Here is a 13,010-nt window from a genome sequence, read left to right on the forward strand (position 1 = left end):
GTGTTGATTCGTGGACAACAACGTCACCCGTGCCCATTAAACGAATGCTTCATTCGTTCATGTGCTTCACATTATTTCCAGAAGTTGGTCAAGCAAGTAAAGATTAAAATTTTTTTTTTTCAAAATGAGCGCATTATATCACATTGTATATTCACAGACACGTTCATGCTTGGCTTTTGTGTGTGTCCTGTCCTGCTTGGGGCGTGTCATGCTGTGAATGTTTTCCCTAATGTGTCTATTTATACAACACAACACAATCACACTTCACTGTCACTCTTCTTACCATTACCATCTTGATCACCTTCACGAATATCTTATCCACTGTCGTTACGAAAATCTGTGATCCTCATTGTCGTCAACGTCCCATGCTGCTGATGCAGGTGGTGATGATAGTATCTGCCGTCGTTATCATCATCATCAGTGTCCTGCTCTCTGCACTCAACAAGTCTTTTGTTTCCAGGTCCATGCTCCGCGAAAGGACAAGACTTAACAGGTTGGAGGAAAAGATTCATTTGAGTCCATCCCCGCTATCAGAACAAGTTCGGTTTTTTTCTTCTTATATACGCCCGGCCCAGCAACAGACCAACTGACACATCATGTAAACTGATGTGCATGTCACAGACAGACAACATGAGGGGAACTGATGTCTCATCCAACAGACAGCCTAGTTTTTCGTAAACCGCCGGCAGAACACTCTGCAGAGTGACAATACCAAATACACACATCACCCTACACAAAGTTTTCGACATCACTGACAACTTCAGCTGGCACTGCGCTACACAGAAATGTGTCCGCTGCTTCACAAAACTCTGTTGACATTATCCGTGAGATGGAAGGTCTCCAGAGGACTGCTGAACCCACCAATGGCAGTGAGAGTGTTTTCCGTGCCGCTTCCGACAAAGTCAGTGACACACACCCTGTCATGTCACACAGAAACGTCAGTTACGGAGATGGTGACAACTTTCAGAAAGATGATGACCCCACTGATGGTGCATGTGACAGGCCTTTAGAAGAAATATGTTTAACTACTGACAGTGTCGGTGACAAACAAGACATGTCAAACGAGCATGCTGTTGGTATCAGCGACGATGACAGTGATTCACTGACCATCACCAACAGAAATCATGGTGTGTCCCAGACACCTAGTGACGCTGTCAGTAAAGGGTGTCATGGTGGTGACAACACAGGAGACAAACTCAGTGATGCTGTCAGTAAAGGATGTCATGGTGGTGACAACACAGGAGACATCCTGAGTGACACTGTCAGTAAAGGGTGTCATGGTGGTGACAACATAGGAGACATCCTGAGTGACACTGTCAGTAAAGGGTGTCATGGTGGTGACAACACAGGAGACATCCTGAGTGACACTGTCAGTAAAGGGTGTCATGGTGGTGACAACATAGGAGACATCCTGAGTGACACTGTCAGTAAAGGGTGTCATGGTGGTGACAACACAGGAGACAAACTCAGTGACGATGTCAGTAAAGGGTGTCATGGTGGTGACAACATAGGAGACAAACTCAGTGACGATGTCAGTAAAGGGTGTCATGGTGGTGACAACACAGGAGACAAACTCAGTGACGATGTCAGTAAAGGGTGTCATGGTGGTGACAACATAGGAGACAATCTCAGTGACGATGTCAGTAAAGGATGTCATGGTGGTGACAACATAGGAGACAAACTCAGTGACGATGTCAGTAAAGGGTGTCATGGTGGTGAAAACATAGGAGACAAACTCAGTTACGATGTCAGTAAAGGATGTCATGGTGGTGACAACATAGGAGACAAACTCAGTTACGATGTCAGTAAAGGATGTCATGGTGGTGACAACATAGGAGATAAACTCAGTGACGATGTCAGTAAAGGGTGTCATGGTGGTGACAACATAGGAGACAAACTCAGTTACGATGTCAGTAAAGGATGTCATGGTGGTGACAACATAGGAGATAAACTCAGTGACGATGTCAGTAAAGGGTGTCATGGTGGTGACAACACAGGAGACAAACTCAGTGACAGACATCAAGGCGTGACTGCTTACACTGGTACTGACAGGGAGCATGACAGGCACAAAACAACTGACACTGTGGGAAACAATAAGGTTTTGAGTGATTTTGAAAACATTATGAGTGGCAAACATAAAGATAATGTGCAGAAGACAGTTGTTGTCACTGACAGTGGTAGTGTCGTCTCAAAGGCTGTTTCTGGACCCTTTCTCCAGAGACACGGAGATGCAGTTCATGGCGTCCACCAATCCACTGACATTGTACGTCACTCTGAAGACGATTCACAGAGCAGTACTGACACTGTCGATGATTTCCATGTACACGTCTCACAGCTTGCCTCAGTGGGTGACGGACATCACAGACAGCTTGCCCCAGTGGGTGACGGACATCACAGACAGCTTTCCCCAGTGGGTGACGGACATCACAGACAGCTTTCCCCAGTGGGTGACGGACATCACAGACAGCTTTCCCCAGTGGGTGACGGACATCACAGACAGCTTGCCCCAGTGGGTGACGGACATCACAGACAGCTTGCCCCAGTGGGTGACGGGCATCACATACAGCTTGCCCCAGTGGGTGACGGACATCACAGACAGCTTGCCCCAGTGAGTGACGGACATCACAGACAGCTTGCCCCAGTGAGTGACGGGCATCACAGACAGCTTGCCCCAGTGAGTGACGGACATCACAGACAGCTTGCCCCAGTGAGTGACGGGCATCACAGACAGCTTGCCCCAGTGGGTGACGGACAGGCTGCACTCAGCGACACCCACAGTGGGAGCGGAGGTCCCCAGCACGCGCTTCATAGAACACAGCTTGGTGCTTTTCCACAGTCAGACCTTCCAGGTACTGTTGTTTGAAAGGGTATCGTCCGGGCTTTTTGGAGAGAGAGAGAGAGAGAGAGAGAGAGAGAGAGAGAGAGAACTGCAAGTACTGTTACTTCCTTTCAGGTACAGTTACCCCCTTCACGAATGAACAAAATAAAGCAAGTGAAACAAGTGGTCTGTTCTTTAGTGGTGCCAGGATCCTTCCAGATCCGAATCAGTTTGGGATTTAGAGGGTATGGAAATATTCATGTTAATTTGATTCAAAAATAGATGAAGAACAGCTCGTTTTTATGTCGAGAGAGAGAGAGAGAGAGAGAGAGAGAGAGAGAGAGAGAGAATGGATGGATGAATGAATGAATGTTGACATTAACACATTTCCTGACCTTCATATCAGTGGAGAGAGAGAGAAAGAGGGTGGATGGTTGCATGGTGGGGACGGGGAAGGTGACCTTTGATTGAAGCCCTGAACACGTGTTAGTGTGTTGTGTGTCCAACTTCAGGCCTCCTGTCTTGTCACCCTCACCTTCAGCTTATTGCAGACCACTGTGAGCCTTCCTTCTTGCAAGGTAAGTCTTTGTTTCCGTTCGTCGTCTTCTCTGCTTCTGCTACAGCTACTTCTTCTACTGCTACTACTACGACGACCACCACCACCACCACCACGTGTTCTCTCTCTCTCTCTCTCTTTATATATATATATATATATATATATATATATATATATATATATATATATATATATATCCCCCTCTCTCTCTTTCTCGCTCACTCCTTCCAATATTCATCCTTGTTTTTTTCCCCCTAGAAACATGATGATTTGCTGGGCTGTTGAAAGCAGTTCTTGCACAGACAACATGCTCTTGCTAATGAAGGACAAATGTGTTTGAATGAGTCGCTTACGAGTAGGTTAAGATTTCCTTCAGTTCAGTAATTGTTTAGCGTTACTTTGGCGCTTTATGTTGACGACTGAAAAATTTGTAAGCACACTTTGAGTGTTGGTCATGAACATTTTCATTCCATTGAGTAGATAAACAAAATTTCACCTGCATCATCACTCAGGCTCGCCTCACAAAATTGTTTTATTTATTTAGGACACTTTTGCTTATTGTTAACCCGTATGAGTGGCCTCTGAGATCATGCCGTTTAGTGAAATTCAAAGCACGGATGGCTGTATCCTTCACCACAGGTCCCAAGGGGATATCTTTTTTTCTGACAAGAGACTTCCTCATAGGAATCACTCACAGGTGTTAACGATCTTTGACAAAGTGATAAACGCCAGTGCAGGAAGACATGCAGTGTTATCTTTCCCTTCTGGTAGTTACTCCCATGGAAGTGACAAAGGAACAGTTTACACATGGTTTTTATTTGATGGATTAGAAAACTTTAGAGAACACACCAGAACTGTTGTTTTATGATGAAACCATGTATCTTACTATCAGATGCCACGTTGTCTTTCTGCACGACCACAGCTGTGCTGTAGGTTTGTTCCTTCCGTGGCTCCCAGCTCATCGTGAGATGCCCGGCACGGAGAGGACAGACCTAGCAGACAACAATGGCATCGTGAGATGCCCGGCACGGAGAGGACAGACCTAGCAGACAACAATGGCATCGTGAGATGCCCGGCACGGAGAGGACAGACCTAGCAGACAACAATGGCATCGTGAGATGCCCGGCACGGAGAGGACAGACCTAGCAGACAACAATGGCACCGTGAGATGCCCGGCACGGAGAGGACAGACCAAGCAGACAACAATGGCATCGTGAGATGCCCGGCACGGAGAGGACAGACCTAGCAGACAACAATGGCACCGTGAGATGCCCGGCACGGAGAGGACAGACCAAGCAGACAACAATGGCATCGTGAGATGCCCGGCACGGAGAGGACAGACCTAGCAGACAACAATGGCATCGTGAGATGCCCGGCACGGAGAGGACAGACCAAGCAGACAACAATGGCATCGTGAGATGCCCGGCACGGAGAGGACAGACCAAGCAGACAACAATGGCATCGTGAGATGCCCGGCACGGAGAGGACAGACCAAGCAGACAACAATGGCATCGTGAGATGCCCGGCACGGAGAGGACAGACCTAGCAGACAACAATGGCATCGTGAGATGCCCGGCACGGAGAGGACAGACCTAGCAGACAACAATGGCATCGTGAGATGCCCGGCACGGAGAGGACAGACCTAGCAGACAACAATGGCATCGTGAGATGCCCGGCACGGAGAGGACAGACCAAGCAGACAACAATGGCATCCACAGTAAAAAGAAGAACATCGTCAGGTCACTCCTGAAGCTTAGGACACTCAGCTTATCACTTACCTGTCCATGTGGTCAAGAGGTCCAGATAAACGACAATCATGTTCCCTTGTCCAAAAGGATTGTGGTCTTCTGCTACTGCAATCACCGCCAGAATCTACTGCAACCGGCAGGACTGAGCCAAAATGATCTCATTTTATGCTGGTTGATGGAGCAGCCAGCGAATGCAAAGAAGAAAAAAAATGTAGCTCCATGAACACAACACAGACATAAAATCAAAGTAATTTTTATGACAAATGAATACTTAGCATGTGAATTTCAAGTGGGTCTGCATCTGAAGTAGTCATCCTTTTCAGTGCTGTCAGCTTCTTACCTGTTCTGTTCTGACGTACAGTCCATGGACAAGGCCCTTCCATTTCTTGCTCAGAAGACAATTAATTCATCTACAGTCATAATTATGACATTACAAAACGTCTGTGTGTATTCATTTTTTTTTTATTTGCCGTTTTTTCGTCGTTCGTATAAAACCGCTTCATGCATGGTTTTGGCCTATGTAAATAAAAGACTAGACAATGTCTCATTTAAGAGAAAGTGATCATTGACATGATGGACAGAGTACTGTTTAGAACTTTACAATCACAGTACCATCAGTGACCCAGCAGTACTCATTTGCTCTCAGGCAACCAAGGAGGAAGAGACACCAATTCTTCGCAGAAAGGTTGAGGCAGCAGTATAGTCCTTGAAGAAAGGAAAATCAGCCAGAATCGACAACGTACCTACAGAACTCTTCTAGGCAGGAGGAGAAGACAGACACAATTAACATACTTACAATTCTTTGTAACAGAATCTGGAAGACAGGAGAAAGGCCTACCAAAGTTACCGCACAATAAGCCTTCTCAGCCACATGAGCAAGGCACTACTGAAAATCATTTTGAACAGACTGAAAGCTCAAGCTGAGAAAATCATCTATGAAGAACAAGCGGGCTTCCGAACTGGACGGAGCACCACAGAACAGATTTTCAATCTGAGAATGATATGCGAGAAATATCATCAACACTAGCAACCTCTGTATCATGTCTTCATAGATTTCAGGAAAGCGTTTGACACAGTGTGGCATGAGGTTTTGTGGGCAACTATGAGAAAATACAACATCAGCCCAAATATCATCTGAGTTATCCCAAAACTATATGACAAGGTAGCTAGCGCAGTCCTTCACGACGGTTCCATTGGAAACTGGTTCAGGAAACAGTTGGAGTCACACAGGGTTGTCAACTAGCCCCTACATTATTCAACATATTCCTGGAACGTATCATGTCGGATGCATTGGAATACCATGAGGGCACCATCAGCATCGGAGGCAGAACTGTTACAAATTTTCAGTTCGCCGATGACACTGATGGCTTGGCAGGAAATGAGACCAAACTCTCCAACCTGGTAGAAAGGCTTGACCAACTTCAGGGCATACGGAACGGAAATCAGTGCAGAAAAGTCAAAGACCATGACAAATAACACCAACGGCTTTAGCACTGATATCAAAGTCCACATGCAGTCTTTGATTCCTTATCTAGGTTCAAGTAGGAATACAAACAAAATTGCAGGCAGAAACAAAATAGACGTCACAAGATCCGACGGGCTCGACGGGCACCGTACCAGCCAAGCAGAAGAGAGGTAGGCAAAAGAAAATGCGCAGGACAACATCAAAGAATGGACAGACCTGAATTTCCCAGACTCCCAGAGAGCTGCAAGAGACAGGAACCGATGGAGAGCACTGGTCTGGAAATCATCTGCGGTGCTCTGACAACCCTCTAATGGGTTATGGAATAGGAGAAGGTGAAGGAAAGAATAAATGAATAATTAATTCATTCTCTGTCTCCAATGAATAATTAAATCATTTTCTGTCTGTCTCCATCTCTGTCTCTCTCTCTTTGCGTTTATGTATTTGTCTTTGTATCTGTGTATCTGTCTGTGTCTATATGTATGTCTCTCTCCGAATGTTTGTTTCTGTGTCTGTTTATGCGACTCTCTGTATCTGACTGTCTGTTTGTCTGTTATATGAACCAAAGCCTGATGTCCACAGCACACAGTGAAGAGATGATTGACGACGAGGCCTCCCTGTACGTGAAGACAGAGGACATGGACGAGGCCTTGGAGGTGTTGGAGCAGAGAGGCCGAGTGGTGCTGTGTGGACCCCCAGGCTGTGGCAAAACCACTCTGGCCAAAGCCCTGCTCAGAAGGAGCCGGAGAGATGGCTTCACCCCCTACGTCTTCACCAAGGTGGACGACTGGCACCAGCACGTGGCGGAGGGCAAACAGTGCGTGGTGCTGATGGACGCTGTCTTTGGCACTGTCCGCCTGAGTGAGATCCAGCATGACTGCTGGCGATCCGTTCTGCCCAGTGTGCTGAAGCTGACGGGATCAGGGGTCTGCAGACTCATTGTCACTGTTTACCCCCACGTCTTGCGGCAGCTGAAGAAGATCGAGGCGCGATCAGAGAGTCCTTTTGTGGATGGATTCAGTGTGGTGCAGCTCATGCAAAACTCGCTCAGCTCCAACATCAAAACATCCTTCATCAACTTTCACCTTGAAAAACTCGGTCTTGAACCTGAAAAACAACGTGATCTTGTTGAGAGAATCCTTCAGAAAGATGTCAGTGGACCCGTTTTTCCTTGGTGCTGTCGGCAGATGGTTCTCAACTGGAAGTCATCTGAAGACCCCTCCTACATTTTCACCATTCCCTCTGAAGCCTTTGTTCCTCTGTTGCAGCAAATGCTCCACGACAGAGAAGATGGGTCATTGTTGGCAGCTGTGTTAGTTCTGTTGATGAAAGACCAGGAGCATTTTCTAATGGAGCCACTCGGCGTTGGTTCAGACCTTGCACAGTTCGGCTTTAGTTCATTTTCTGCCGACCAATTGGAAAACCGTGCATTCTTTTTGAAGGGATCTGTTCTTGCAGAGAATGGGAACGCATTTAAAGATCGTGCCCTGTATGACGCAGCTGGTCTCAGTCTGGGCCGTTCCTTTCGTCAGCGTCGGCTCACCTTGTTAAAGGTTTGTGACGTAGAGTTCCTCGTGAAGCACGTGCGCACCAAAGAAGTGGGAAATAACTGCTCTGTTCTGGTTGGTCCTGATGAGAAGGAAGTTCAGTTGCTTGTGCAAAAGGTTTATGACGAAATTGTTCGCGGTAACCTGCCTTTTATAAGCCAGCATCCATGCCTGCAATGTGATACATTTCTTGACAAGCTGAAAGCCTTTTGTCAACCACAGCAGAGATTAAGGAAGAGACTGATGAGTATGGGAAAGCCATCCCTTGGTGAGTTATTGACATCTGTCGATGCAGACCATCACCTTCCTTTACTATACTGGTCTATCATACCAGAGTCACACGTCTTGACCCAGTGGTGCCTGACAGTCATCAAAGACAGGAAACATGGAATGCAGTGTTTGCCTCACGTTCTCTTGGCTTTGACTCTTTTCCACAGAGGGTCAGATCGCTACCAACAGGTTTATTCCTCGATCAGTGATATGAACATTAAAGTGGCCAGAATCTTCAAGTTTCCTTCCAATTCTGTCTTCCTCCCTCTGCCCAGAACACAGGAGAGGACTGCAGAGACGGCTCAGTTCCTCAGTGACTGGGAGAGCAAGAGTCAACACCTGTGCTACCTGAACTCCCCCTCCCTGCCCATCCCGTCCACTGTGGTCAGTGTGCAGGTGTCCGAGGAAGGGGTGAGGGTGCAGGTGGCAGACAGACAACAGTGGTACCTGGTGCTGAGACTTCTGACGGACAGCCATGGGGATCAGGTGGACGAGCAGGGTCACACCTTGCTGCAGCTGGCCTTTGAGGCCGGTGTGATGGAAGCAGCTGTGCTCAATATGAAACATCAACTGATGCATCGTTTTCCGCAATGCAGATTCATAATGGATTTCATACTGCTTGGATTTATTCCTATTTCATTTGAAAGCCACCCTTTTTGCAGACTTTGGAGATTCATGTTTGTGATGTTTCTAAAGCTTTGGTGTTTTAGCTATAGATCTGCTCAACTGTCACAATTTGATTTTGAAGGAGATTCAATCACACTTGACAATGACGATGATGGCGATCACAACGATTAAAGTGAAAAGTTTGAATCAACGTGCTTTCAAGAACTGACCCAAGTCTCGAAGGACTATATCCGTAAACGAGATATTCCCTTACTGACGAAAGAAAAGTCGTGGTCCAGAAAGCATGGTCTTCACAGTGTTAAAAGTCTTGAGTTGATATGTGCATGTCTAACTGGTCTGGCACTATACTGGAGTACGCCGCGGAGGTGAAAGTATGATAACTTCATTACAATTACCAAACTGCGATACACTTCATATCGTTTTTACCAGTAACTGATATTAACTCAACAATATCTCGTTATCTTCACAGCAGAGTACTATATAAGCATTACAGGAAACTAAGCACACAATAACTGTGAAGCTGGTAGAACTGGGAGTCAAGTTTTAAGAAAGAACACTAAATGATAAAGAATAAGTGGATTTTATGTTCAATATTGGCAACCTCAGAGATCAAATAGAAAGCCAAAGCTCGACAAAATGAATGATTGGAAGAGCTAGTATGGCTTGACCATCAAGTGGTGCAGCCAGGGAATGGACATACACAAGTTATCTGGATGCATGGAAGAAGCCTAGCATCAACACAGCTAAGTATGCCTGTGTTCTACATTCACATTTCCTCCGCTGGACGCAGGATACGTAAAGCCTAACCTTTCATTAAATGCATTTCACCACCATGCCCAGGCCGATCAGTGTCACAGAGGAGAAAGAATGCATCATCCTTTGAATATTCTTGAGCACTTCACGTGTGTCCGAACACTAAATCAGTGAGCAGAGATGTTGAACGTCTATCCACATATTGTGATTTTAGACGAGAAAAAAGAAAAAAAAATCCATGTAAAAAGGAGTGTAAACCTGGAACAAAATTAATTTGCAAATTTAATTAGATGAAATCTCCAACTGGACTGCGAAGCAAACTTTCAGAATTTTTAACAGCAGTACAAAATTATCAACATCTGTAGACGATTCTTCCGAAAATCTGGGTAGAAAGGACATTAAGGCCTCTCATTAAAGAAACAACATGCGCCTTTGAGAGTAGTCCAGCACAGCTGCATGTAACGTGTTCACTATATCTAGTTTTAAAAGCATTTAGTTTGAACCAGTAAATAGTGAGATGATGCTTTATTTTTATAAACTATATTGAGGGTAATATTGAAAAACTGTTAACTTCACATAAACTTTTGGGGTACTTTCTTGATGTGTAAGCAAACTGCTTTTCTAAACCTCTGTTCTTGTCCCATGACTCTATTTCTGATAGAATATAAAGTATAGCCATAGTTATATAGAATATAACTATCTGACATGGAGGGTGGAGAATCCAGCTGTATACTTCCTATTTCCTTACTTGCGCCTTTTTTTTGCTGCTTTGTCAACCCATTCATTTGGTAAGATTCCTGGGTGTGGAGGCACCCGATAAAATGTTCTATTTGAACCTCCTAAAATCTGGCGATGTATGATCATACTAATTTCTATTACTAGGTTAGATTTTTTTCTTTAATTCAATGGAGCTCAAAGCAGACAGTACTGACTGTGAATCCACATACATCAACACAGTATGATGGGTTCATTTGTTGCATAGCATCTCTCATAAATGCTGGAGCCAAGGTGTTGTACACGCAATATGGAAACAATTAATTATTGTTCCAATTCTGAAGCAAGGAAAAACTAGAAGCGATAAGAAAAGCTATAGACCAGTTCCTTTAACATCTCATGTCAGAAAACTAATGGAAAAAATCTTAAAAAGATTAGTTTATTTTTGTGGTAAAAATGAAATAATGCCAATAAACCAAGCAGGGTTTAAGAAACGAAAATATGCAGCCGATCACTTAGTGAAAAACACAACACACATAAAGCATCAATTTACAAGAAGGAAAAACGTTCTTGTCTCTTTCTTCGACATTAAAGCAGGTTACGGTCAAGTGTGACAAGCAAATTTATATAGATTACAGAACAGGGTTGTTAGGGCACTTCTCTCTGATATCTGTAGGTTTTGTGGGCTTTTTTTTTGTTTGTTTGTTTGTTTGGTTTGTTTGTTGTTTTTTTTAGTAAAAGGAGTATGCGGGTTCATGTAGGAAATACATATTCGATTTTCAGAGAACAGGAAATTGGATTATCCCGAGGATCAGTGATAGCACCCATTCTGTTCAATATTTTGCTTCATGACTTTCCTAATTATGTATCTAACTTAGTAGTACTTGTACAATATGCGAATGATATCTGCCTGCATGCAGGTGAATGTAACCATGAGATGGACACCTAAAAGATCATTGAATCATATTAAAAAGATATATCAAACACTGCTAGATAGATTAAGTAAGTACATATTGGAAAACGGGTTCACTATCTCCCCAGAAAAGATGCACATAATACAATATATATATATATATATATATATATATATAATATTATATAGTCTGTGGTGTTTATTATGTATGGGAACCAAGGCACACTTAGCAACACACACACACACACACACACACACACACACACACACACACACACACACACACGTAATGATGTGTCACGACTTCAGACGATTTTAAACAATGCTGTAAGAACTGTTTTCAGAAAGTCAAAAAAGGGTCACGTTACCCCACTTTTACGTCATCTTCGCTGGTTATCCACCCAGTACAGCATTCAGTACAAAACTGCCATGTTGGCTGATCGCCACTTTGAAAGATCTCTCCCATGACCCATCTTAATTATCTACTGTCTTTTACACTTACACCCTTCCCGTTCTCTCAGGTCTGAAAAGCTCTTTCAAGTAACCTAAACCTCTTCAAAGATATTTGGCCAAAGTACCTTTTAGTATCAAGCATCTTCTGTCCGGAACTCCTTCCTCTGGATCTCCGTCACTTATCAACGCTGCCCTCTTTCAAACCAAACATGAAAAAACACTTATTCAAACAGGTTTCTGGTGTGATGAAGCATAGCTGCTTGTCTGCATTCTTCCTCATCCCACCCACCCCACATGAAATCTTCATGTAGTATGTGTATGTCTGTGTTTGGGTGTTTGTGTGTGCGCGAGCATGTGTGCGTGCGTAGGGTGTGTGTGTGTGTGTGTGTGTGTGTGTGTGTGTGTATTTTGTAGTATTGTCTTGGTGTATGGACACACACATATGTGCTGTTTTTTCATATGCAGAGGTATTGTATGTTTTGTTACATGTAATGCCTTTACAGCCTATTATATGTGGAGTTTGCGCCATAGAAATACTGTCTACTATTATCATTCTCTCTCTCTCTCTCTCTCTCTCTCTCTCTCTCCCCCCCCTCTCTCTCTCTCTATATATATATATATTTATATATATATATGTGTGTGTGTGTGTGTGTGTGTGTGTGTGCTTGTGTGTGATTTTGGCAATATGACATTTTGATAGACGCTATATAAGTATCCATATCAATCGATCAGTCAGTCAAATGTGAGTGCCATCATGTGGCAGAATGAAAATGACAGTGTACAGGTTTGTACAGCTGAAAAAGCTAACTCCCTCATCGTGCTTTCCACTGAATTTAGGAAGGCTGAAGATTACATGAACAGCAGAAGAGTGGAGAGACATTAGAGGGGCAGGCTTGCTTAATTAAAGGATTCGAAATACACCGAGGTCCAGTTCCGGAAATATCTTGATGTGAGGTTGTGTACTATACTCTCTGTTCAACAGGAAACCAGTGCAATGTTTTAAAAAGAGGTGCAACAATGCTGAGACTTCTGTGTCTTGACAATTATTCTGGCAGCAGAATTTTGAAGTTGGAGAGGTTTTAAATCATCTGCAGATAGCAAGAAGAAAAGTACACACAGCGAACTGGACAGACAGCTAGATCCATTGCC

General features: G+C 44.2%; 1 protein-coding gene across 1 annotated transcript; it reads left to right on the top strand.

The window, feature by feature from the left end:
- The first annotated feature begins 294 nt into the window (after positions 1 to 294).
- Positions 295 to 12,442, top strand: LOC143289831 (uncharacterized). Its single transcript, XM_076599011.1, has 3 exons — positions 295 to 2,849; positions 3,331 to 3,396; positions 7,167 to 12,442. The coding sequence occupies exons 1-3, from the start codon at positions 830 to 832 to the stop codon at positions 9,197 to 9,199; spliced, it is 4,119 nt and encodes a 1,372-aa protein (XP_076455126.1). The 5' UTR covers positions 295 to 829; the 3' UTR covers positions 9,200 to 12,442.
- Positions 12,443 to 13,010: the final 568 nt, after the last annotated feature.

This window comes from Babylonia areolata, chromosome 14 (genome assembly GCF_041734735.1).
Source record: "Babylonia areolata isolate BAREFJ2019XMU chromosome 14, ASM4173473v1, whole genome shotgun sequence".
NCBI lineage: Eukaryota > Metazoa > Mollusca > Gastropoda > Neogastropoda > Buccinidae > Babylonia > Babylonia areolata.

Bases quoted from the DNA above. Each gene is read 5' to 3' on its own strand.
- LOC143289831 (XM_076599011.1), top strand. From the start codon at position 830: ATGGAAGGTCTCCAGAGGACTGCTGAACCCACCAATGGCAGTGAGAGT. The intron at 2,850-3,330 runs GTACTGTTGTTT...GTCCAACTTCAG, and splicing joins TCCACAGTCAGACCTTCCAG to GCCTCCTGTCTTGTCACCCT. The intron at 3,397-7,166 runs GTAAGTCTTTGT...TGATGTCCACAG, and splicing joins TGAGCCTTCCTTCTTGCAAG to CACACAGTGAAGAGATGATT.